We start from the raw sequence: 27,829 nt of genomic DNA, 5'->3' as shown, positions 1-27,829 counted from the left end.
CTTAGGACTGCAGGCTTCTAGACCTTTCTGAGCCCCAGATCTTGGCATGATGACAGACACATGACTCTCCCCAAGAAGCAGAAATCTGGTTAAACCATCACACACCCATACATCTCAGCCAGTGACAGCTTGAGTTTATTATGTGGTTCCAGAGACTACATCACTTGGTGACACATCACAATGGCTAAATGACCCAGTGACAAACACACCATGAGGTGACTGACACAGGACTGCAGGCAGAGCAGTGTGGTTGAGTATTTTGTTCTATAGAGTATCTTTCCATGAAGATAAATATGTAAGCTCACTGATCAAGTTAGGAGTTGAGGATTCTTAGAGACTGCACCCAGATCTGATCTAGGTTCTATGACTCGCTGTGACATAATCAGTGTCAAGAACCATTTAAAGGGTAAGTGAGCTAGTTACATAGTAAGGAATGTAACTATTGCTTCAAAAGAAGCCCAGCCCCTAATATTCCTCTCCTGAGAAACACTGCTAAGCCTCTGCAATGCCACGCGTGAACCTCCCATCATTCCTATATCTAACAACACCATTTAAGGTGCAGTCAGCAACACCAAGAGTGACTTTGGGTGGGGCTTTGACTCATGCAGCATCATGGGTCAGCGGAGGCATTGGATGGGAGAACAGCCACGTGGGCAATCTCACACCTTCGTGATGGAGCCCCAGTGAAAACTCTGGACGTCTGAATCAACACCTGATTGGCAAAGCTGTGTGAACTGCCACACAGTCACAGCATAAAGGGACAAGACTGGTGCCCACTACTGTGGCAGCCGCATGCCTGGCCTGGCAGCCCTGCATCTGCCTCATGCTCCTGTCACACAGCTGACTTTAGCCTATACTCGCCCGTGTAATCATGGCCACGAGCATCACTCCTCTCAGTGAGGATGTGAGTCGGTCTGGCCAGTCTCTGACTCTGAGGGTGGTTCGGGGTTAATCCTGACATGAGAAGTGAGGATGGTTTGTGTGGACAATGCTATTCCACAGCTGCTAAGCTCTTACGCTGACTTTCCACCTCACTCCTACTATGAGACACTGAAAGCTGTGACCATCTGGTGTGAGGAGAGCATCGACTCACCTATGCAGCATTTATGGCAGCCTTTTGTATCAGGGATCTTTGTTGTTAAGGCGAATTTTCTGAAAATATAAGACAACATGAATGAATTCTAGTGTGGCCTCCATATGGTGACAAATGAACCAGCTATATCAGAATCAGACAGGAAGGGACTTTAAAAAAAACCACCTTGGACTCCGACTTTGCACTATTTTTAGATTCATTTTATAGGATGAAGAATTTGTTATAAAATTTCCTTAAGTGCTTTCATGCAGGAAGCATGAAGTATTTCCAGTCTGGATCACATGTAAATTAGGAACAGGGAGTTGTTTCACCAGACAAGGAATACAGGCAGCTTAAAAATAAGACACAAACACCCTCACCCCTCCAGGATCAAAATGGCATTTTGTACCTTGGCAGAATGCGGTCAGGAAACCTATGAGTTTGGATGTGGGCAGCTAATCCTGGTTTTTTGGCTTGTTCAAACAAAGCAATAAGATTATGAGAGTAGAGTTGAAAGGTTTTTCCTGTAAAAGAGAAAGAAGTTTCTTTTACTAGAATCAATTTCAGTAGAAAAAAAAAAGACAATTTTCAAGTATAAGAAAATGCAATTAGCTGGGTGTGGTGGTACACGCTTTTAGTCCCAGGAATCAGGATGCAGAGGCAGGTGGATCTCTGCTGAGTTCAAGGCCAGACCGGCTTACATATTGAGTTCCAGGACAGGCAGAGCTACATAGTGAGACCTTGTCTCAAAAACACCAAAAAGAAAGAAAAATGCAATTACCTTCTAAAATGATGAGTCCGGTAATGTTCAAGAATCAAGCAAAACATGTAAAAACACAACAAAGAAACCTAGTTAATATTGTTATAAACATAATGGGTAAAATTACTTTTAAGCAAGTAGATCATTCTGTTTAGGTATATTCTGACAAACAGGTGACCCGGGAAGAACTAATGCAAACCTGTTTGATGCTCATGAAGAAAGAGAAACTGTTAAATACCTGTGCACACATATGGTACAAATAGTTACAGGAGTACACAAAAAACAGAATTTTGTAACACTGAAATTATCTCCAGACCTATATATCGGTAATCCATCAAATTACCTTCAATTAATTGTGAACAATTTTTAAATGCATAGATTGTAATACCAGGAAAAGAGAAATGTCAGTATTATAAGGCCTAGCATAGTAAGGAACAACCCATGCACATCCAATTGTAGCCGTGTTTAGCAGGAGATACACGCAGACATCCTCTGATTCCTCACAAACAGTGAGACAGAGTAACAAGCACCCTTTACTGACAGGAACACACCACACAGGGCATTTTATCCTCACCACAGTTTGTTTTCTCAGAATGGAAACATTCTGGCCAACACAGTACCTTTCTTTTCTCTCCGTTTCTCCATACTCACTGTCTCTGTACCTACACTCTTTCCGTTTTAGGAGTAATTCTAACTACACTACAGAAATGAACTAATCATAGACTATTTCCCACCATCCTATTTTAGTTCATGAAAATATAAGAAGTACTATGTGTGGTTTTAAAGCTGTGTCTGAAAGATACAATGATAGCTAATGATAAAAGTAGCAAGAGTTAAGAAAAGTTATTCTACATCCAAATCCAGAATCGCTGCTCAGATGTGCAGTGGGAGGTTTCGTAGATTGGGAGGCCCAGGTCTGAGAGGCCATGGAAGTTTCCGCAATGGTCTTTCATGGAGGTAGAGCAGAAGACAAGGAGTGGATACCAAGCTGGACTGCCTGCTCAAGGACATGAAGGTCAAATCCCGGGAAGGCCATCTGCCTCACCCTGCCATCAAGGAAGCTGTGACTACTGACTTTTCCTGGAGCATTCCTAAGGGATGAGGTTCTAAAGACCATGCCAGCGCAGAAGCAGCCTCACTGCAGTGGGCCAGCTTCAAGGTTTTTGTCACTACTGGGACTACAATGGCCATGTTGGTCATTGTGTAAAGTGCTCCAAGGCAGGAGCCACTACCATCCGAGGGGCCATCATCCTGACTAAGGTTACACTGTCCCTGTCTGGAGAGACTACTGGGGGCACAAGACAGGCAAACCCCACACCATCTCCTGCAAGGTGACAGGTCACTGTTGCTCTGTGCTGGTGTGTTTCATCCCTGCTCCCAGAGGCCCTGACATCATCTTTGCTCCTGTGCCCAAGAAGCTGCTGCTGCTGGCCAGTATTGGTGACTGTTGCACATCAGCCAGGGGCTGCATGCCACCCTGCACAACTTCATCTTTGATGCCATCTCCAAGACCTACAGCTACTTGACCCACAGCTGGAAGGAAACTGTTCACCTGGTCTCCCTATCAGGAATTCATTAACCATGTTGTGAAAACTCACATCAGAGTCTGGCTCATAGTACCCAGGCTCCAGCTATGGCTACCATAAAGAGGTTTTACACCAGAAAAAGAAACTGAATTAAGCCTGTTAAAGAAAATTCAGAAGCCATCCAAATAGAATTGGGTATGTTTCTTTTCAAAAGAGTAATATATGAATATTTACTAAATGAAACAAAAAAAATTACAGGCTAATCATAATTAAAACAGAAGAACAAAGTACTCTTCAGAGCAGGGGTTCTCAACCTGGGGATTGGGACCTCTTTGGGGGATGGAATGACCATTTCACAAGGGTCATCTAAGACCATCGGAAAATACAGATATTCACTTTATGATTCCTAACAGTAGCAAAGTTATAGTTATGAAGTAGCAATGAAAATAATTTTATGGTTGGGGTCACCGCAACATGAGAACTGTATTAAAGGGCCGCACCACTTTAGAGGAACCCCAAGTCATTTACACATAAGGCTATATAGTCATAAACATTGCTATTAGCTCAAATATAGATTCCTGAAGAATCTCCACCGGGGAAAAATAACAATTACCTACCTTGTACTACAAATGAAATCAATCAGGCGGTTACGAAAGTCTAAGGTGTAAGGAAGTATGTTTGGTGGGTGTAGCGGTTTGACCAAGAATGGCCCCCTGGCACTCTTTAAATGGATGAGAGGTGCTAGGAGGCGTGGCCTTGTTAGCAGTGTGTCACTGGGAGTCTCTCCCTCTGCCTAGGGATCAGGGTGTAGCTCTCAGCTACGGCTCCAGTGCCATCTCCTGCCACGATGATGAAGGGCTAAACCTCTGAAACTGTAAGCCAGCTCCAATGAAATGTTTTCCTTTATAAAGCTTTGATCATGGGGTCTCTTAGCAATAGAACAGTGACTAAGACACTGGGTAAAAGCATTCAAAAAAGTCTAAAGATGATATGGTAAAAGAAAAGTCTAAAGGTATTCAATTCTTTCATTACCACCAGTTACCAAAAAACCCCCAACAATGCTAAAATCAGAACAGGTTGCTCTAGAATCTCCTTGTTTAGATAAGCTGTGTGTGTGTGTGTGTGTGTGTGTGTGTGTGTGTGTGCATAAGTTGTGGAGGCCCCAAAATATGGGCCCATTTCCACCTTGTCTGACAGTCAGAGAGTTTGGAGGCTGCTCAAATGATCGACAAAGGTAGTTAGTTGCCAGTCCCAACTTAGGATGTGATTGCTTGGTTCTTTTAACATTAAATAGCTCATTCAAGTAGGTCCATGCCATCCTGACAGGTGTATGTACTTCTGTTCCTTCTTTTTTAACTATGAGGTCACCTGGGGAAGGGCAGCCTAGACCAGCTTTGCTACCTAGGCAACAGAATGCAAATGATTTGATGTCTCAAGAGTGTTTGAGTGATTGACTGTTTGTCCTTTGTATTATGTTAATAAAAGTCTTTTTTTTTTTATCTCCCCCCACCCTCCACTTATGTTGGGTATAAAAGCTGTGGAAAGATCAACCGGGTGATTTCAGAAATCACTGGAATGCCCTACTGATGTGGGATTCCCCTCTGTATGCTGTGAATACCATTGGTTAATAAAGAAACTGTCTTGGGTCTGCACAGGGAATAGAGGTAGGTGGAGAAAACTAAACTGAATGCTGGAAGAAAAAAGGAGGAGTTGAGGAAAAGCCATGGAGCCACCACTGGAGACAGATGTGCTGAAACTTTGCTGGTAGGCCATGACCTCGTGGTGATGCACAGATTAATGGAGATGGGTTAAATTTAAGATGTAAGAGTTAGCAAATAAGAAGCTAGAGCTAATGGGCCAAGCAGTGATTTAAATAATATAGATTCTGTGTGATTATGTCGGTAGTCTGGGCCGCTGGGAAATGAATAAGTGACCTTCCTTACAACACCCTCCCAGTATTATTCTATGGTTTCTGTCTTATTAATTTTTATGTGTCTCTATATTCTTTACTAATATTTCTAAATTCCTATGCCCCTATCCTGGTAAGTGGTATTTTTGTCAAGGCCAGTCCTCCACAATAAGTACAGATCCATATGCATGTGTAGGCCAGAGGTTAATACTGAATGCTGTTCTTCAGTCAGTGTCTCTCTTGTGTGTGAGACAAGTGCTCTCCATGGTCTCGAACTTGCCTACTAGGCTAGGTTTGCTGCCCAGTGAGCCCCAAGGAGCCTCTGTCTCTGTCTCCCTAGTACTGAGATTACAATTGTGCACGCCACACCCAGCTTTCTACATGGATGCTGGGCATAGAACTCAGGTCCTTATGCTTGTTGGAAAACATTCTTCAAACTGAGATAGCCATCTCCCCGGATCCCTGGATTAGGAGACTCTAAAGCACATCAGTCTAAGGTGGTCACAAGTGGTCCAGAACAACACTTATAGAAGACTTCACAATTTACTTAGCACTTTGGGCAGTTATTTTTTAACCCTCACAACAATCTCAGTAGACTTTGTTTGTTTGTATTTTCAATGTCTCTGTTCTAATTTGATAATGAAGAAAATTGAGGCTATGAGTGGGTTTGCTAGAATTCATGGAGTGTCGCACTGCTAACACTCAAAGGAAGGCAGAGTGCAGCCAGCAATGGTGTAAGTTACGGAAGGAAAATGGGCTCAGCAGATCACCACGATGTTCCCTCCCCCAGGTGTTCAGATGTTGGGGAAGGGGTTTGGGAGACGCAGTCCTCACAGAAGACAGCAAATGGCTGTCATACAGTGTATGCTAAAATTTCATCTCTCTGCTTGCCCATGGCTTTCACCGTCATGCATACCTGATAATGACATCAGCGTGTTATTGATAACGTAGAGCCACGTGCATTTCCGCGGAAACAACTGAAGAGGGGGCAGAAGGAAAAGATTATTACACTGCACAGCTTTGATTCTCTCCTCTTACCCTGTCCCCAAACCCCGATTCAGCCAAGTGCTGCTGGGGACGTGACTCAGTGGCGGAGCACAGGCTTAGCACGCTCAGGGCCTGGAGCTAATCCTCAGCACCATGCTAAACAAAACAAACAGCACTGTGAACATTCTGGTAATTCCTTTGGGAAAATTACCAAAACCTTAAAAGGGGAAAAAAAAATCTTTCAATATGAATACAAAAACAGGTTCCATGTCAGCCCTTAAATATTTAAACCATTAAAAACAAAGATTAGAACCCATATAAATGGATTTAAAGTTATGAGATTTCTTTTATCCAATTTGTGCAAACTAATTAAGTTAAAATTTGTATTACCTGTTCCATAGTTGCTTCATGTAGCTCATTGAGATTCAAAGTGTAAATACCATCTTCAGTTCCAAAAATAATGTACTGATCTGTAACAGCAAGTTAGCAGAACTGCCTGTCATTTCCTGAGAGTGCACACTCAGCTAAGGGCTATATGAGGTGATATTAGATGGCCATCCAGTCACACAGTACAACTGTTTTTAACAATCATGCTACCATGTCTCTTTTCTATGTTTTAAAAAGTAAATAAAAGCGGTGTAAGTCTTTATTATTAAATGCTGCCTTTCAACTAAATTTTAAATTGTTGTTATAGGAGTACATGTTTGTAAGACACTTCAAATACTCAAACATACAGTAAAATATAAACCATAAACCACAACACACCACAAATAATGAACACATTTCTTGTTCAGATGTTGGTTTCTAAATACTGTCACCACGAAAAAGAACCAAAGCTTCCTGGAGAAATGACTGATTCTGAGGAAAAAAACCTGCCATAGCCAGGTAGTAAAGGACTGGTCCCACATGGAAGGAGACCGGCACGGCCACTGCCCATAAATCCTGGAAAAATGTGTCAAAAGAAGCTATAGCAATAGCTGCATCCAACCGGAACAGAAAATTAAAACACCCGAACTGGCTAAGAGGACATGGAATTTTAAACTGATAGACTGGAGCAATCAAAATGAATGGAGGCAGAAGAATATGAATATGGATGTTTCTGCTTTTATTTATTTATTTGAAACACTGTCTCAATACAGCCCAGACTGGTCTTGAATTACATCTTCATGCCCGCTCATACCACCAAGCTAAGTTATGAGCACAAAACCCCCTTACTCCTATGTATTTAAGTTGGATTTGTTTTGTTTTGATTTGAAACAAGTTTTACACAACCAGAGAACACTGAGACTGAAATAACAGCGCCACTGCCTACAGACCTCAGCGGCTGGTTATGACGGTCTAATCCTTAAACAACAGCCCCACTGCCTACAGACCTCAGCGGCTGGTTATGACGGTCTAATCCTTAAACAACAGCCCCACTGCCTACAGACCTCAGTGGCTGGTTATGACGGTCTAATCCTTAAACAACAGCCCCACTGCCTACAGACCTCAGCGGCTGGTTATGAATGGTCTCATCCTTAAACAACAGCCCCACTGCCTACAGACCTCAGCGGCTGGTTATGAATGGTCTCATCCTTAAACAACAGCCCCACTGCCTACAGACCTCAGCGGCTGGTTATAACGGTCTAATCCTTAAACAACAGCCCCACTGCCTACAGACCTCAGCGGCTGGTTATGACGGTCTAATCCTTAAACAACAGCCCCACTGCCTACAGACCTTAGCGGCTGGTTATGAATGATCTCATCCTTAAAAATTAAGGACACAACATTTATGGTATCTCCTCAGCCTCCTTTACAAGCACAGTTCCTACACAGTCCAACAGGAAAGCACCTGCCACAGCTTACCTACTTACTCAGCTTGTCACAGGGCCCTGTCTCATTTAGTATCTAAGGTAATAGTTTTAAAGTTAACAACCACAAGTTACTAATAAAGGTCTTCCATACAGCAAACATTTTATAGGAGGTACATATTATTGTAGTAATACAAGCGGCGGGGCTGCGTCCCCAGCACCCCGGCTGCCTGGCTAGCTTATGCCAGAAATAACAACACACAAACTGTATTCATTTAATCACTGCTTGGCCCATTTCTATCTAGCCTCTTCTAGGCTAATTCTCACATACTAATTTAGCCCATTTCTAATCATCTGTGTAGCTCCCCTAGGTGTGCTTACCGGGAAGATTCTAGCCTATGTCCATCCTGGGTCTGAGCTTCATCGCGTGCGTCTGCCCCCTGGGAGCATGGCGTCTCTCTTAGGCGTCTGCTCCCGAGAGGAGAGCTGTGGAGTCTGAGCTCACTTCCTCTCTCCTCCCAGCGTTCTGTTCTGTTTACTCCTCCCACCTATCTTCTAACCAATGAGGGCCAAGCAGTTTCTTTTTATTTAACCAATGACCTTCCTCCATCATATTATATATATTAATTATATATGTATTAAATTAATATGTGTAATTAATACACACACATACAAAATTCAGAACTTGTACCTTTTGTATCAGGGTGTATCCAGGATGTTGCACAATTAATTTTCAAAGGGCAGCCATCAAATACTTTTGAAAAACATGCTCCCATCTTGTTCATAAAGAAAGAAATAAGAATTACTACATAATTTTAATATTCCTAAAAAAAATCATACAATGTCAAACTCTTTGAAGAAACTTTTGTGGTTTTATCTCAAAACAAAATACAGACTAACAGAACTAAACTTTTTCTACTCAGAATCACAGTCTTTGCTTTCTTTCCATTTTAGGGTCAAAGTATCAAATTTATTGGACATCTACATATTTAATGAGCTGTAGGAATTTTAAGTTATTACTTCAGGACTACATTAAAGTGAAATAATATTTGACTTAATCACAGTGTAATTCCAGAATTATGCAACAGACAAAAAGAGCAGGTTTGTATTCTAACATCAACCATTAGTGAGTATGACTGACGAAGAACCCTCTTCCCACGGCTGACAGCACCACCTCACAGATACACCTCACTCTCTAACAGGACAGAGAAGTGTTAACCTAAACTTCCTCTTTCTTCTCAACGTGCACAGCTCAAGGTGAGAATGGCTCCAGAAGGAAGAAGCCCAGTATTCACAGGACATTCAAATTAAACTGGTGCTTAGACGCTAATATGAGAATTTATGAATTCTCAATTTTGTTTTTCTTTTTGTTCTTTCTCTCCCTACAACTCCCTCCCTCTTAAATATCTGATTGCTCAGATGTAGCCTGGAACTCACTATGTGGGCCAGGTTGGCCTCGAACTCATGATCTTTCTGCCTTAGTCTCTGGAATGCTAAGATTACAAATCTGCTATTACACCCGAATTTTAACTATTCCACTCAAATTGGACTATATAATCTGACTATAGTACATTCAAATCTATCTACCAACTTTATATTCTACAATATTTCTTTTAGTGATTCAATGTACTGACAGGGTATTACTCCTACTGCTTCTAAGGAGATTAAAAAAAAAAAAAACAGCCATCAGGTCATATAAACAGTCCTTACCAAAACTTTTGGGGTGGGTGGAAGGCCATTGATGGTTGGTTTCTGTGGAAAAAAATTTTTTAAAGTAATTTTTAATACTGTAAGAAACCCTAGGTTTAAAAATAAAACTTTAGTAATTTACTGTTTCAGTTATTATAATACTTATTTTTAAATTATTTTAATTTTATGTATATGAGTTGAGGTTTTGCTTGCATGTATGAATATGCAACATGTGTGAACCTGGTGTCTGTGGAGGCCAGAGGAAGGTGGCAGATCCCCTGGGACCGAAATTACTGATGGGTAAGAGCTGTCACATGGGTGTGGGAACTGAACTGAGGCCCTCTGGAAGAGCAGCCAGCACTCTCACTGCTGGGCCATCCCTACATACAAAAGAATGTCTCTGCACGCCAGTGATCTTTCTGCCCAGCCTCTGTAGAAGTGGGACAACAGTCCAGGCCTCCATGCTCAAGTCCAGTTACCCGAGTTACTCCCGCTCCCCCTCTACGTTAGAAACAGCCAGCGGCCAAGCACCGCTGTACTCACAGGGAAGTCCCTCTTGTCCTTCTTCCGAGGTAACTGCGGGGCTTGTGCTGATCCCTCCGTATTCTCGCTCATCAGTTTTGAAATCCCATCACCATTTCCTAAGGAAACCGTGGTTAACGCTGAATGAGCACACAAAACAGAACATTCTCTGACGAGTACCTTTCTTTCCCCATCCTTTCCCTTCTCTTGGCGGAGTCTGTGGAAGCATGCTTCTGCCAAGTGAGGCCATTTGCCCTTGGTCCAGACTCTTAGGATGCTCTGTGTCCTTAGTCTTTTTGCCCACAGACAGTGGTACTCAAGATCTTTTCCAACAGAACTTCAATCTACACTTTCAGTTCTACCTCCTCTTGGGTACCACATGATTCAGATTTTTTTGCATTAGTTTATTTGCCTAATCCTTCTTAGTCTCCAAGAATGCCTAAGCATTGGCTCTCCCTTCTGTAAGGTCATCAGGCCTTTACCAACCTGCAACAACCCATCCCTACCTCCCTCAGAAACGTTAGGGCTCCACTCAAATACAGTCTTTTGTTTTTCTTTCTTTTTTTAGGAAAAACCACACTAATTGTCTTTCTTTTCCTCCCTCCATCATGTTATTTTTTTCTTTTGATTAATTACAAGGAACTTTCTTTTGTTTTGTTTTGTTGAGATAGGATTTCTCTGTATAACCGTCGTGGCTATCCCAGAACAGGATCAGGCTGGCTTTGAACTCACAGAGATCTGCCTGCCTCTGCCTCTCAGGTGCTGGGATGACAGGCCAACATCACCAGTCTCAGCTGTCTTTTGTAATGCTATGTATATAGGTATGACTTCTGCCACAGCCTCTGACACCTGGCGGGGAGGCACATGGGTACTTCCTCTGGACCCCTAACATTTACTAAGGGATTGAACCAGATTGAAATGGTCTGAATCTACTATAGGCCATTTGTGTGTAATTAAAGCACAGAAGCAATGGTTTGAACTGCACAAGGACTGACTAAAGAAAGAAGATATTATTAATAGACAATGGCTTTCCTTCCCACCCGTCTGACCCGCCCACATCACGGTATCTGGCCACATTCCAGAGCTGCTGGCACGCTGCCATACCTATAGAGGCTGTCTCTGTTACAGGAATACAGCTGGGGCTACTCTGTCTTCTGAGAACGTGAGGTGCTCTAGCGTCTGGATCAGGGCAACGTTTGACGGTTGCTGATTTCTCTTCCTCTGGGAGGTTGTCTTCAGGGTAACTGTTTATCCGTGGCTAATGACAAGAGGATAAGAAGATACTCTTTAAGCAGTCACCGTAACCTTCAGCAAAACACTCAAGTGAGTCACCGCTCAACAGAACTCTCAACTTCACATGTGGGTTTTAAAATGAATCCCAACCCCAAATCATAAAACTTTTATAACCAATAAAATTATGGAAGCAGCTGCCAAGTATTTAACAAGTAGAAACTGACAATGACTTAATAAAGAACGATTCTATTGAAATGTCAAATTATAGCAATAAATGATGATGATAAATAAACTTTATATCTCCCACCATACAGTCAAATATTTTTCCAAGAGCAAAAAAACCTGTTTGTTTCTGACAGCTATTAAAGTATATTATTTCACACCAATATTCTTTGCTATGTACTTTGTATTTCCATATCCATTTTCTTAAGAAAATTAATAAACTTAAAAATTTAAACAAAGGCAATGAAATTATTTTTAAAATGTAATTCTGTAAAGAAGGATATATCATTCAAGATCTTGCAGCAGCTCACCTTAGGAGGTAGGGGAGGTGGTACTGCACGCTTAGAGGTTGATCTAGTCAAAGAGAAAACCTCGAGTTAGATGGTCACACACGACTAACACAGACGACACTATCAAGTACGCACTCAAATGCTGACAAGCAGAGGCTCTGAGACAGACAGAGCATGATGGAAACCTAAGACCTCCCGCCTAGGACAGCATCAGCATGATTACAGAAACTACGAAGTGGCACCAAGTCTTTTTCAATTGTATTCTGCTGCACTTAATGTGTAATTCAAATTAAATTCAACTTAATAGAGAAAGATAAATTCAGACTTTGGGTGAAGAGCACATGGTTAGTATGGACAAGGCTCTGGTTTTGTTTCCCAGGAACAAAACAAATGAACAAAAAACCTTCCACTATCTGGAGTCTGTGGAGACTCACTTGGGGCAGACCTTCTGAAAGACAGTGTGTGTTGGAAGGTGAGGGTTCAAGCCACTGTGCTGGCAAAATCAGGGTCCTCAGAAACAAGGGAATATACACACAGTGTTTTTTCTTCTTTCCTCTTTCTTTCTTTCTTTCTTTCTTTCTTTCTTTCTTTCTTTCTAACAAGTTGATACTTGAGAGGAAATGGAGTTTTACTTCAGCCAGAGATGTGCTGATGTGTGTAAGGCAAAGGACAGTGCTGGGAGGCCTGGGAGCAAACCAACAGAACCTGGGTGCCTGGGAGAAGTAATGGCGACAGCAAAACGGTGCATGTCACATTCTAAGCCACCTTTCTGCTACGGCATTGTATACAGAATACATGCGATGCTGTATCCCTAAAGGATTTAAACTAATGAAAAGCAAATAAACAAAAATGGGGTTGTGCATTTATAAAAATTAAAAAATAAAATTGAAAACTTCCCCACACAAGTGGGGTATGGTAGCACATGCCTGAAATCCTAGCAGCAAGATGGCAGACCCCAGGTAGAGCAGGAGACTCAAGGCCAGCCTGGGCTATATGAGATCCTGCCTTACATAAAAAACCAAAAAGCAAAAAACAAACAAAAAACCCCAAACACCAACAACCAAATGAAAATAAAAGCAAATGAAAACAAAACAACCAACAATGAAAGTCAGAATTCTGGAGCCCGTGAGTATGTGTGGCCAAATTATTAACCCTTTGTTACTCAAGGGAGGCCCCTACAGAAGCTGACAAATGGACACTTTGAAGACCCACTGCACTGGTTCCTGCAGCTTAAGAGTTCAGGTGACCAGCAGGCACATCAAAGTCTGAGAGGCAGTGACAGCTCAACGGTCGTGTGCAACATCTTCAGAGTCTTTTCAGTGTAGCAGGAACCATTCATAAAGACTGTTCTACAGCAGGGGTTGGCAAACTTTCTGTACAGGGCCAGATACTGAATACTATAGACTCCAGATGGCATATGGCAGCCACATCCACTGATATCGTATGAAAGCAGCAGCTATAAATACTACATAAAGTGATCAATATGGTTGTGTTCTAATAAATATTTATTGACACTGACATTTTAACTTGATGTAAGCTTTTGACAAAATATTATTCTTTTATTTTTATCCACTCAAATGTAAATACCTTTTTTAACTTAAAATTTTATTTATTCACTTTGTGTGTATGTGTGCACATGTTTATGTGCTCGTGGATGTGTATGTTCACCGTATGTGTGCAATACCTGCAGAGGCCAGAAGAGGACACTGGCTTCTCGGAAAATGGAGTTATAGGCAGTTGTGAGCTGCCTGGTATGGGTGCTGGGAACTAAACCCAGGTACACTGGGAAAAAAAGTAAGTGCTCCTAACTGCTGAGCCATCTTCCTCCCCTCCTTTTCTCTCCCCCCTTGCTTCTGCATTCCTCTTCTCCCCAAATACCATTCTCAGGGGATGGGCAGCAGCTAGATTTGACCCACAGGCTACAGTTTGCCAACCTCAGCTCTACTGGCCTACTATGGGGACCAGAAGTCTATGTTTCCAATGAATTCTCCAGGTAACTGAAATGCACAAACATGGAAACAATTCAGTGACTCACTGAGGCCAGCCCCTCAATTCACTGCTGAATAAAGACAGGGCTAGAATATGAAGAAACTACGTTAGAGAAACAGAATGAGGGTTTTCTGACCATTTATTCCCCAATGACATCTTTTAATACATTATAGTTACACACAATATATACCGACTCAAACAAAAACCATGCCAGGAATGGCAGCACATGCCTGCAACTCCAGTACTTAGGAGGCACAGGCAGGAGGAGGACTACAAGTTCAAGACCAGCTTGGTTTAATGGTCTAATGAGGAAGTGCCAAGCAAGCCAGGGCTATCATGATCTTCTTACAAAGCAAACAATTGAAAAATAAAACAAAAAACAAACAGAAGAAAATAAACAAAAATCCCCCGAAACAGAAGAGACCCTTTAAAAACCTTACTAAATAATTCATGATATTTTCTGTCAATAATATTAGTAAAAGCTATGCACTGACAACTCTAAGACAAATCCTCATAAAAGTTGTTCACATAATCAAGCTATTAATTAGAAAACAACTTACCTGCCTGTATTTGCACCATCCACAAAAGGATTCCAATGGTACATAAAATTTGGGTCTGATGGTAATCCCTGTGAAGGTCACAGTTTAAAATGTTACTTTCACAGACACTAATATTGACCAAGTTAATATCAACCATTTGATTTACAAATCACAATCTGGTTCAAGAAAATCCTAGGGTTGTGGCTGCTTGTTGTCCTGGCATCCAATCTGTTTAAACATCTCCACAATTTGTTCTGTCATGTGAAATATTTAGATCAATGACTCATTATCATTTGATGAAAAAAGAACTTCCCCACATCTACTAAATATAGTTTTCAAACTGAAAGGCAAAAACAAAAAGAAACAACCCACAAAAAACTGAATTATTTGCATAACTACTCCATCAGCCAGGACAATTAAATAGCCCATTAAATATGCATGGAGAAGGCTGGTGCATACAGAAACTGGCAGCAAGAAGAATGCATGAAAATGCGCTTCCCCCCACTCTACCCGAAGACAGGGCTCCTCCGTGTAGCCCTAACTATCCTGAAACTAATGCTGTAGACAGGCTGGCCTCCAACTCAGAGACCTTCCTGCCTCTGCCTCCCGAGTGCCACCACCGCCTGGCCTAGAAAATGCATTTTTATTGACTAAAAAACAGTAGACATTAAGGAACCTTCTAGGCCAATCCTAACAACATCTTTTTATTTTTTCCTTTATATACAGGGCTAACTATGTAGTTAATCTCAAAATGGTATCACGTCTGTTGTGATGACATGGGCCGGTCACCCTGGCACTAGGCTGCTGAAGCAGGAGGGCTATAGCAACTCAAAGGCAGCCTGAGTTACACAGTGAGACCCTCTCACAAACAAACAGGCAAAATAAGCTGTAGTAACAAACATAATAGGAGCAACAACGGTGTCCCACTAACAACCACGTGTCCAACCCCAGATACGATACTTTACACAGAAAAGCACTGTAAACCTGTGCTCACTTCAAACCTAACGAGTCAGGAAAAGGCGAAATCTGAGTCCACGCAAGTGTTTAATAATCCACGTACATCCTTCAAAAGACTGGGAGTGCTGGATTGAGTGGGTCAACTGCCTGCAGCACCATCAAAATTCCTAATTACGACTCCTTCACACTTTAGTGTGAGAACTAGTGTAGAGTTAGTATGTACAAAAAGTCGTTTATATATACTTAATTCCTTAAAACATCTCACTTGAAGTTTTCTCAAATTTTAAACTGAAAATGTTTTAAAGTCGCAGTTACCATTTCGTCCCGGGCTTCTGTTTCTTTCCTCAGAGGTGGTTCAAACTGTAACTTGTCAACTGCAAATACAGAACAGGTGTGTAAATATGGATGCACACGGCCATCATCTAGAACAGGTGTGTAAATATGGATGCACACGGCCATCATCTAGAACAGGTGTGTAAATATAGATGCACACGGCCATCATCTAGAACAGGTGTGTAAATATAGATGCACACGGCCATCATCTAGAACAGGTGTGTAAATATGGATGCACACGGCCATCATCTAGAACAGGTGTGTAAATATAGATGCACACGGCCATCATCTAGAACAGGTGTGTAAATATGGATGCATACGGCCATCATCTAGAACAGGTGTGTAAATATAGATGCACACGGCCATCATCTAGAACAGGTGTGTAAATATGGATGCACACGGCCATCATCTAGAACAGGTGTGTAAATATGGATGCACACGGCCATCATCTAGAACAGGTGTGTAAATATGGATGCACACGGCCATCATCTAGAACAGGTGTGTAAATATGGATGCACACGGCCATCATCTTAAGTGGTTAATTTCAGAAAGGAAATGGGAACGAACATTGCTGAGAGGCAGGAAGAGCAGAGGCACAGGAGAGAAATCTCTCTACTTCTTCTCTAAAACAGCTTCATATTCACCCAGAAAAAGTAGCAATTTGGGACTTCCCCTAGCTTCTATGCTTAATTCTTGGCTGAAATCAGGGAATTTAAAAAGCACTTTTGTATAAACAAAATGTTTACAAGCTATTGGAAGTAGATGACAAAGGCAAAGACTGTTTCCATGGTGTAGACGGTGTGTTAAGTTCAGCAGGAGCTTCACGGCAGAGAAAACCTTGCTGTGCTATGCACAGATCGTCTAAGGAGAACAGTGAGATAACAGGACGGTGTTTATCATCTACGGCCAGGCTCATCAGGCTACTTTCACAATTATTCCAAGTATTCAAAGAGCAATTTCTTTTAGATGAACTATTCTAGAATGGAGAAAAGTCACTTTATTACCTACTTACAGTCACTATAATTAAAAACTGAATGTGAATATAAACGCCTAAAAGGTTTTCAACACTTATACTCATAAAGATACAAGATTTCTAAATACAAGCTTAATTGTTAAAAGGCTTTCAGGTAAGATCTCGTTGCATTTATCCCCCAAAATAAAACCTATAAAGAATAATACAAGGCACTAGCATAATTTGTTATATGGAGAAAAAAGATTGAAACATAATTTTTCTCCTCCTCCTCCTCCTTTCTTTTTAAAAATTTATTTTTTAAGATAGGGCCTGCCATATAGCCTGGCTGGCCTGGAGCTCACTATGCACACTAGGGCTGGCTGCTCACTTGGGACCTTCCTCCTGCCTTAGACTCTGCAGTGCCGGGTGGGATTACAAGTGTGCACAACCACGTCTGGCTGAAAATGGTCAGCATGAGAGGAAGACATTCCATAAAATATGTTCTCTATTAAAATAGCATTCTAAAACAAAAGCCTCTATTCATTAATAACATTTAATATAACCTACACATTTTTTTGAAAGAAGATGTCTGTGTATGAATGTTTTGCCTCCAGGTGTGTATGGTGTTCCCATGAGTGTCTGAACTGGAGTTACAGGCGGTTGTGCATATATCTGGAGACAGCTCTGCAAGCATGGGATTGCTGTGGTGTCAGGACAGACATCTGAGCTCTGTCCAGGGGACCTATGAGCACACACGAGCCTTCAAGAGTCAGCCTGCTTTTTCAGACCTAGGCCAGCTGGCCTTGGTGAGTTCCCGATAGAACATCCCCATTCTCTCAGTGTGTGGGTGCACCCCTCGTGGTCCTGAGTTCCTTGCTCGTGCTCCGTCTCCTTCTGCTCCTGATTTGGACCTTGAGATTTCTGTCCGGTGCTCCCATGTGGGTCTCTGTCTCTGTCTCCTTTCACTGGACTAGCTGAACATAGCGGACAATGAGGAATACTGAGAATTCAAGAACAATCGCAGTGGGTTTTTGATCCTACTGCACGTACTGGCTTTGTGGGAGCCTAGGCAGTTTGAATGCTCACCTTACTAGACCTGGATAGAGGTGGGCAGTCCTTGGGCTTCCCACAGGTCAGGGAACCCTGATTGCTCTTCGAGCAGATGAGGGAGGGGGACTTGATCGGGGGAGGGGGAGGGAAATGGGAAGCGGTTGCGGGGAGGAGGCAGAAATCCTTAATAAATAAATAAATAATTAAAAAAAAAAAAAAGAGTCAGCCTGACTGCCCGGTAATCAAGTCTTCAAAGAAAGAGGACAAGATTTAGATGCTAAATATGGCCTTACGTTGTTCAAGACACAACAAAAATACTAGAGGTGAAGCTGAAACGCAGGAACCACGGGCGGCTGAAGAAGAGAGACTCAGACCATCCGGGCAATCAGCAGACAGCAACTTTAAACGCTTACCACAAACATGCTTGAGACTTTCAAGAAGACAATCTCAGTACAGAAACAGAATTACATTTCTAAATCTGCACATATATGTACACGTATAATCTGAATATGACTGAAGTTTATATGTGGAAAATACTGCACCTAAAATAAAACTCATGGCTTAATAGCAGAATGGGCACAAGAACAAAGTTCCTCTTGTGTGTAGATGTCTCAAAAGCAGAGGGGAGACATGGCAGACATTTCATAGAGACAGCAGCCAAAGGATTAAAACCATGGATTCATGGACCTACAAAATCTAAAGAACCCTAGTCAGACAAGAAGAGAATTGAAGAGAACTGAGTCCAATTGGCATAAAACTGTATACTAAGTGTGTCCTGGCCATGTGCCTGTGATGGATGTAGAAACTGGGGCTGGGGGCAGCATTTCCAGATGCACTGGATGCTCAGTGTTTCGGTCAGTGAGGAAGTTTAACAGGCTTCCCCGCCATTCGGCAAAGAAAACAAAACACAACACTTTGGGCTGTGGAACTGATGACTCTGCAGGAGTCTCTTCAGCTTGTTTAAAACTTTCACTGACTTGCCCTTTTTTTAAAAAGCAAGAGTTTCACCATGCAGTCCTGGCTGGCCCTGAACACTTGTCACCCTCCTGTCTCAACCTTGTGAACTCTGAGACTATGTTCCACAGTGATCATGTGCCTATATCCTGGCCAGGGAGAGAGGAAGAAAAATCCTTCCTGGCACTCATCAGCCAGGGAGGACAAACACAAATCCAAATGCAAAGGCCGGGAGGGAGGTAATTTCTCCCAAGGCCATCCTGCGTGTGTGTCACGTTTCATGGGACAGGCACTCTGAGCTATGCTGCTTTCCCACTGAGACACCGCCCTTTAAACCAGGCTGCCAGGGACCTGCCTGTGTGAATTCATGTGCATTACAATGAATCATCGCGTTATGTCTGGAAGATCTAAGTCATTGACTCAAATCCAGGCCAGACAGAGCTTCAAATGCAGGCACTTCTAAAGAAGAGCTCAGCTACGGGAGCTCAGCTACGGGAAGCTTCAGAGGCCACTCTCAGACCTGGCGCTCACCCTTTCCCATACACGTCTTCACTCTGAGTCACTGGTTTAACTTCCCCTAAACTCTGCCTGCCCACATGCTTCTTCTTGATGGCTAGGATGCCACATGGTTTCTGTGGTGCATTTTATACCACTGCAGAGAATTAACAAATGTGACAGTGTTGGACTAACTTTTTATCCCTGGTGAGTCTAACATTTGCTATGTTATAGTTTTGATGTGACATGCCCATGAAAATCTAGGTGCTAAGGCTGGTTGCTAGCTGACGGGCTTTGGGGAAGTGACTGGCTCATGAGAGCTGTGACCCTAAGATGGATTAATTCAATGATGGGCTCATCAACAGAAAGGCTACAGGGAGATGACAGAGAGTTAAAGGTGGGGCCTAGTTGAAGGGACTGGCTCCTTGGGAGCCGCATACTGTCTCTGGCCAGCTCATGTTACTCCTCTGATGTCTCATCCCCTGTGGTGAACAGTTCCTCCACGATGAACCTTGATTAGACTGTTCTGCCTCACTATAGGTCCAGAAGCAAAAGAGCCAAGTGACCGCGGACTGGAACTCTAGAGACCATGAGCCAAAGCAACTATTTCTTCCTTTGTTTACCTCAGATACTGTGTTATATCAACAGCCAGGTTCAAAAATTATTAATATCCACTAAAAATATACAGTAAGAATACATAGAATGATCATAATAGCCCAAAACAAAGTCAACAAAATAATGGGTGAGTCGTAATATAATACACTCATAAATGGAATATTCCACTACCATGTATTACTAGATGATGGTGAGAATGACCCTCACAGATACGGTTGAGTTAAAGAAAAGGGTCCACGCCGGGTGGTGGTGGCGCACGCCTTTAATCCCAGCACTCGGGAGGCAGAGGCAGGCGGATCTCTGTGAGTTCGAGGCCAGCCTGGTCTACAAGAGCTAGTTCCAGGACAGGAACCAAAAGCTACGGAGAAACCCTGTCTCGAAAAAAAAAAAAAAAAAAAAAAAAAAGGGTCCACTGTGTCAACCCACTTGTCTAAAACTCAAGGTCAGTTAAGACGGAGCCTATGTGACGGAGCCTATGTGACGGGAATCAGAACATCAATTCTCTGGATGGAGGGGAGGGTGGAGGAGTTCAGGAGGGAAGAGTGCTGACTATGGAGGAGCAGGGCAATTCTGAGATTCCAGCTGTGTTTCTCACACCGAGCAGGGAGACAGCCATAGGGGTAGGTGTATCTTTAAATTTTTACCACATGTCACACTTAAGATTTGATCATTTTACTGTATATAAGTTACCAGCTTAACTTAGGCAAACTGAAGCAAACTCCAGAACAGAACTGAAATCTTTAAGCAAGCAAGAACAGAGCCGTAAAACACTCTAATATCTATAAAATGAGAAATGTTTAAGTGTAAAGACAGAAAAAAATCATCAGTAAAGTGACTTCAACTTTATCCAAGGCATACTCAGTGAAATAACCAGCATTCTGAGCACTCATGAACAAAACTAAATCTTGATCGTCACCCCACCCTGCCCCACCGAGAGCAAAAGAGAGAGTCTTTTAGCTAAGACTGGCCATCATAAAGATGCCAACTCTGCTAATATATAAATTTAGTCACACATCTATAAAAATAAAATTTAAAACTAGATACCCAGATTCTAAATGTTATCTATATAATAATCAGATATAATCAGAAGAGCAACACTGTGTGCACCTGGACATGATGAAGAGGAAGCAGGAGTGGGAGGAGAGATGAACTTAACAGAGTTCAGCGGATGTAAGACTCGAAAGTGCTGCTGTACACAGACAGACATCTTAACGGCAACACAACAGAATCCCCAGGAAACAAGTTCTAGGACATGCATGGGGACTTAGTCTTACAATAAAGGACATATCTTAAATCCATGAGAAAAAAGATTAAAAATTTTAACAAACAGCATTGACCCCAAAGGGCTGTCACCCAGGGAAAAGAAGTGAAGCCTAGTCCTTACTTTACACTTTCTAACTTCATGTCAAAGGGGTAAGTAAAAAGTGGAATTGCAAAATACAAGAACACACCACATATGGTGCAGAAGAAATGGCTCAGTGGTTAAGAGCGTGTTAGTTACTCTTGCAGAAGCCCACACGGTGGCTCACAATCACCCCGACTCCAGGTTCAGGGGACCCTATGCTCTCTTCTGACCTCTGCAGCAAGCAACAGGCACATTCAGGGTACACCTACACACATGCAAGCAAAGCACTCATATACACAAATAAAAAAATGAATAAATTAAAACAAAGAATATAGCTGGGTGATGATGCTGTATGCCTTTAATCCCAGCACTTAGAAGGCAGAGGCAGGCAGATCTCTGGGAGTTCAAGGCCAGCCTGGTCTACAAGAGCTAGCTCTAGGACAGGCTCCAAAGCTACAGAGAAACCCTGTCTCGGAAAACCAAAAAAAGAAAAAAGGAAAAGAAAACAAAGAATGTAACATAAAATGCAAAGGCTATAAAGAAAGGACAAATTAGATTACATTAAGAGAACATTTTATAGCTAAACAAAGTAAATACTGCTTTGCCAAAGGAGGTTATCTTTGGTTATCTGGGGCCCTCAGATTTTTTTTTTTTTTTTTTTTTGGTTACAAGAAAAACAAGGCTCTGGCAAGATGACTCTGTAGGCACATAATAAATAAATAAATGATTTTAGAAAGACAACAGCAAGCTGGGCGCTAGCACTAACAGAGACACCGAGTCTCTACTACTGGCTTATCTATGACAAGTCCTGCTGAGCAATGGACAAGGGAAGACATTCTTTTAAAGAGCTAGGAATACTTTTTAAGACAGGTGTGCTGGTTCAGCCTAAAGTCTCAGGACCCTTGGCAACTGAGGAAGAAAAGTCACTGTGAATTTGAAGCTGGCCTGGGCAATACAGTCACCTCCCAAAAAATGAAATAAAATAAAATGCAAACAGCTATTTAATACTTCTCTGTAAAACTTGTAATTGGTTCAAATACTTAGTGAATTATCTTATTCACTATGGTTAAAATATATTTCTATTGCTAGTCACGCACCTCATTTTATTCACTATGGTTAAAATACATTTCTATTGCTAGTCACGCACCTCATTTTATTATGAACTACTTTAATTTCTTGAAACAACACAAATATAAGTCAGAAAACCCAAATCCAAAACTTCTGTTTTTTAAATGCTGCTGAAGTGACAAAGGTAGCTGATATAAAATGCTTGTCTGCTTATGATTAACTGACTAAATAAAAATATCAGAATTCCATTTTAAATATTTGTGAAGAGTCATCTTCATATTGACCTAAAATACTGAAAACCCAACACCCAATAACAGAAGACTATCTCCTATGGCATGAAATGGGCATGACTCAGCCAGCAATGGAAGTGTGCGGCTGCAAAGCCAGCGCCGCAAACACAGACCGCTTCTCTAGCATGTCAAAGTGTAACTTGAGCCGCATGAAATATTCACGGCAAAGCAAGAAGTCGGAGAAAAATGGGACGGCTGTAGGTTATGTGATGATGTGCAATGCAAACTTTCTATTTTTTATTTCTTGTAAATTTCCTACAATGGGAACAATTATCTTTATAATTAAAAACTATTTAAAAACAATGATCAATAAAAGTACAATAAAACTAGAAAAGTAACCTATATTTCTAATACATTCTGAAGTGTTAAAGTATGCAGGCCTCAATTAGACTAAGATAATATAATCCCACAGAAAATATAAGAAAATCCAAATCAACCCTCCAAGACCACCAATGAAAAACACACAGCATACACATACAGTTGATTTCCGAAGCGGTCCGCTCAGCTCTGGAATTCCTGTTTGTAGATCTAATGGTGTGACGAATGACTGCATGGGGCTGTGAATGTAAGCACAACACGTTAGAAATTTTAACAACAAATAGAAGGTTAAATTTTTCTTTTTTAATCGATTGCTTGCCGACAAATATGATTATCTACTAAAACATTTCTTCTAAGAAAAACAATAAAAGTACAATGAACACTCAGATGTCTTAAACGCTTGTTCGCTTATTCCATGTTTACACTGTGAAAACACCAAGGGATTCAGTCAGACACACCTTGACCTCAAAGAGTTTAGTCTCGGACAAAGGACATAGACATGTACAAAATTAGTCAATGGTCAGTGTCATTTAGTTAAAAAAAAAAAGAATTCCTGTTAAAACCTGGACAAGGGATCTCCGCACGCTTTGCTGGGGCCTGAAGTCCAGCAGGCATTGGCTGTACAGTATGTGGAGACACAGTGGACAGACTATGACCGCGTGATGTGGAGACACAGCGGACAGACTATGACTGCGTGATGTGGAGACACAGCGGACAGACACTATGACCGCGTGATGTGGAGACACAGCGGACAGACACTATGACCACGTGATGTGGAGACGCAGCGGACAGAGACTATGACCATGTGATGTGAGAATGTAACACCTGCAGGAAGTGGGGCTTGAGGGTGCTGAAATCAGGAAAGATGAGGGAACTGTGTGGGCACAAAACCCCAAATGTCAGATGATGGCTCTCAGGTTTTTTTTTTTTTGGTTTTTTTTTTGAGACAGGGTTTCTCTGTAGCTTTGGTGCCTGTCCTGGAACTAGCTCTTGTAGACCAGGCTGGCCTTGAACTCACGGAGCTCCGCCTGCCTCTGCCTCCCAAGTGCTGGGATTAAAGGCGTGCACCACCACCGCCCGGTTTCAGTTTTTATTTTTTGAGCAGAAAGAAGTGTGTGGAGATTTTACTGCAAGGGATTGGCAGCACCAGAGACAGCTTTAAGGGGAGAATGAATACATGTGCACCTGTAGAGATCCAGGACTTGTGAGAGTCAGTTTTCTCACTCACTATGTGAGTATCTGGAATCAAACACAGCTCTTAGGTTATTAAGCTTTGTAGTAAGTACCTTTACCCAATCAGATAGCTTGCCATCTCAAAGCTTTACTGATCTTAAGTCTGCAAATAATGATCTAAATATGTGTATGTGTAGGGAATCTGTGTATGGCTGGTTTATTTAATGCTTGCAATTCAAGACAATTTAACATCAAATAAAAATACAGAACTGGGTTATAATATATGTGAAGCATTGAGAGAACAAACATTATCTTTTAAAGATTCTATAAGGATTACATTTGTTAAGCACTTCAACAGAAACAGTGGTGCCACCAATGAGTAGCAAGTCCCCCATTCCTGATTTACATGTTGCACTACTATATATGGTAAACTCAAAATAATCCTACAATATTTTCAGAAGGCATGCACAATAATAGAATACTTACATGTAATTATATAAGAAACTACTGATAAAAAATAATAGAAAGAGTTTCTTTTTCCTACTGAGGATTTCAACTTACTCCTTTAAAATTATCTGTATTTTCTTAATATACATAAATAGAAAAGTTAAAAAATGACTGCCTGAATATCTGAGGAGTCTTTATGAAAAATTTGTGCACATGTGTTGTGCCTAAACCTTTTCATTATGTTCTAAAGGAGCATTCTTAAAGTCATCATTTCCTAGGAAACAGGAGGACCACATGTCACTACAGGGGCTGAGATCTGGAGAGGAGGCCCCTCTGGATCTCCAGGCATGTGTGTAGGGGTTGGAGCAGGGTAACCTCATCTAAAGCTCAGCCAATCAGAGAACTCAGAATGAGAACAGGCTGAGGAAAACCCTTAGCAGGTAGAATTAAGTAAATGTATGTATAGTTCATACAGTTAATAATATTTGTAGCTAAACCCATTTTAACTAAATTGAAGATGTAAATTAAAAAATAAATTCCCAACTGGGTGTGGTGGCTCACACCAGTAACCCCAGCACCTGGGAGGTCGACATGGGAGGACTTCTGAGCACTCAAGGTTAGCTTGGTCTACACACTGAGCTCCAGGCCAACAGGGATTGCGTTATACCTTGTCCATAAAGGCAAAAAAAAAAAAAAAAAAAAAAAGAAAAAAAGGTAGCTGAAATAACAGAACACACTCTAAAGCCATCAGAAATCTCAGGAAGTTCTGAAGCACCCACCTCGAAGTCATCGTCGTCTCCTTCCGTGTAGTGCGCATGGTGGTCTGGGTTGTTCACCTTGTCCAACAGTTCAACTGCCAGGGCCCGAGACAGACCCGACTGCCCAACAAAGGAGTGCTGAGCGAGAGCGGACAGACAAATGTCACACATGTGCCTTCTCCTCTACGGCTTAGGAAAAGAATGCTATTTGTGATTCTTAAGTCAGTAACTTGTAAGACAAGGTAATCATGGCGCCTGCATGGAGTCAGGGAGAAGGCAGCAGCGGAACATCAATCAGCGGACCTAAGACCACACATAATTCAAACACTAGGAGATTAGATGGGAACCACTTCTCTAGGTCAAGTAGTTTAATCCATGTTGGGCTGTAAAATTTAGACAGCTAAGTGATGTGCTCATTTATATATACTAGTATGCAAACGAATACTGTGGGATGTTTCACAACAGTAAAGAAGGCATGTTTTTTGATTATTTGCATTCATTCAGCTAAATTATAAAGCTTTGTAGGCTGTTGTACTCATTCATTTCTCATACAAAGGTATTTTACATATACATGTAAAGCACATTATAAATTTGCATAAGAAAAGCAATCAATTTTAGATGATAGTACTTTGGAGAATTTTCTGAGGCTGAGGTCATCAAACTGTAGTCTCAGGGCAAAATCTGGTGCACTGCCTACTTTGGTAAATAAGTCTTCCTGGGTGTTAAGACTATACCATATATGTACTATCTAGGTTACAATGGCAGAAATGAAGAATTGTGACCAATCTGATGGAAACTGTGCAGTCCACAAAGGTAGAAATACTTAGCATCTGATCCCTTCTAGAAAGTTTGCTGATCCTTCCTCAACAGATTAACATTTTTAAAACATATGCTTTCCTTTAGTGACCCGTCTCGTTCCTACGTGACTGAGTAACCCTCTGTGACCCAATGACTTACGGTCAGAAGCCTTTCAGCAGTTGGTCTTTTCTTAGGGTTCTTAGTTAGCGCTATTTTGACAAAATTATGGAATGTCGATGACCTTCAAATAAAGAGAGCATAAAAATATTTCACTAGTATGAGTTTTCTGCTGTTACTATATAAAGCTAACAAAGGAACAGTTAGAAAGTGAGAAACAGTGTTTCCCCCCTCAGACCTCTTAATTCTATACAGGTCAAAAAACTAAACACAAAACACAGCATGTTCCTTGGACACAAGAGTAGCCATTTTGTCTTCTAAGTAATATGCAGTTGAACAGCAATAGCATTAGACAATCTCCAAATATCGCACTACAGATCAGAAGTGGGCAGATGCATGATTAGAACTTAATCATTCCAGGTGCTGTTAAAAGCCTATGTCCTTTTCTTATTGTCTAATTTATGGAGCATTAAAATATTTTTTCTATGCTAAAAGTTAGATTACATGGAGGGTAGAGAGACTATTATGGGACAATTTAAGTTCTAAAAGAATTTTTGAAATTCATAAGGAAAGGGCAAAGAAAAATGAGTGATTTTAGCAACTGAAAGGATTTCCCTGCTATCTGCATTGATGAAGCAGGCAGATTCTATTTTCATTGCTAATGACAAACAGGTTTCTTTCTGCCACTGTTAAGATTCCCCTAGGGGAGAATGGCTAAAGAACCAAGGAAGTTGCCATAGTAACCAGCAAAGACAACACACAGCACATCTCATCAACAGCAAGGCAATCACTGCTTTGCCCAGGGCGGTTTGTGAGAGCCACTCAAGAACAGTCTGAGGGACTGTAGGGGACCTCTAACGCTAGCCACATCTCTGGAATCCGACCACGAATTTCATGCTGATACATACTACTTGCTGTTCCTGGATTATTAAGGCATTCTTGTCACAAAGCCTTCCAGTTCAATGACTAGAGCACCAAGTACTAGAGGTCACCACAGGGTGACCTGCCTTTCACTCCTGCCATCACCTAGGATGCTCCTGACTACAACTGCACCCACACAGGTTATGACACATAACTCAGGTTGGAGTCTACCGGGGGAGGGGAGACTAGAGTCTGAAATCTCACAATACAGACTGTCTCATCAGAAAAATAAATGGACATGTACATTTGGAGGCTCACAGGCCTTCTAGATATCCACACACCTATACAAAAACTATGTGCGTGATATTAGACATTTTTATTTGCTGGTTTATTTTATATGCTTATCAATTTCTATCACCAAAATTTTCAATTTTTACCATCTAATACTTATGAGCTATAATGATAGTTGTAAAAGGAAGAGGAGATGGAGATGAAAATAAGAAGTAGCTCCTCGAACATACGGAAGGAAACAAAACCAGAAGGACGAATTTTAAGCATCATCATAGTATCTGGGAAACTTTTTCAAATATCACCGTCCAGGAAAGACAATATGCAATTAAAGGATATAAAAAATACAAGGCAATAAAAGTGAATTTTTTCTTCACATATTCATTTCAAACTCCTTCCCTCACACACCGTCTTTACAAAGGACACCAGCACGTTAGGAAAGTGGCTGTGTGTCAACAGCAAAGATGACTGGGAAATACTCA

At 41.5% G+C, this 27,829-nt stretch overlaps 1 protein-coding gene across 1 annotated transcript in view; it reads right to left on the bottom strand.

The window, feature by feature from the left end:
- Positions 1–27,829, bottom strand: part of Map4k5 (mitogen-activated protein kinase kinase kinase kinase 5) — a 90,323-nt gene that overhangs the window by 13,811 nt on the left and 48,683 nt on the right. Inside the window, exons 11-25 of the mRNA XM_041657928.1 lie at positions 26,241–26,322; positions 25,305–25,421; positions 23,066–23,144; positions 15,801–15,859; positions 14,550–14,617; positions 12,022–12,064; positions 11,360–11,513; positions 10,277–10,374; positions 9,755–9,796; positions 8,736–8,820; positions 6,645–6,724; positions 6,184–6,244; positions 1,854–1,856; positions 1,482–1,596; positions 1,094–1,152 (exon numbers count right to left, since the gene is read on the bottom strand). Of these exons, the coding sequence (XP_041513862.1) occupies positions 1,094–1,152; positions 1,482–1,596; positions 1,854–1,856; positions 6,184–6,244; positions 6,645–6,724; positions 8,736–8,820; positions 9,755–9,796; positions 10,277–10,374; positions 11,360–11,513; positions 12,022–12,064; positions 14,550–14,617; positions 15,801–15,859; positions 23,066–23,144; positions 25,305–25,421; positions 26,241–26,322 (1,145 nt within the window). The remainder of the gene's footprint in view (positions 1–1,093; positions 1,153–1,481; positions 1,597–1,853; positions 1,857–6,183; positions 6,245–6,644; positions 6,725–8,735; positions 8,821–9,754; positions 9,797–10,276; positions 10,375–11,359; positions 11,514–12,021; positions 12,065–14,549; positions 14,618–15,800; positions 15,860–23,065; positions 23,145–25,304; positions 25,422–26,240; positions 26,323–27,829) is intronic.

This window comes from Microtus oregoni, unplaced genomic scaffold (assembly GCF_018167655.1).
Source record: "Microtus oregoni isolate MIOR12 unplaced genomic scaffold, Mior012 000009F_ref0000495, whole genome shotgun sequence".
Lineage (NCBI taxonomy): Eukaryota > Metazoa > Chordata > Mammalia > Rodentia > Cricetidae > Microtus > Microtus oregoni.
The sequence above is the reverse complement of the archived record's forward strand: the minus strand, read 5'-3'. Positions and strand labels throughout refer to the sequence as shown.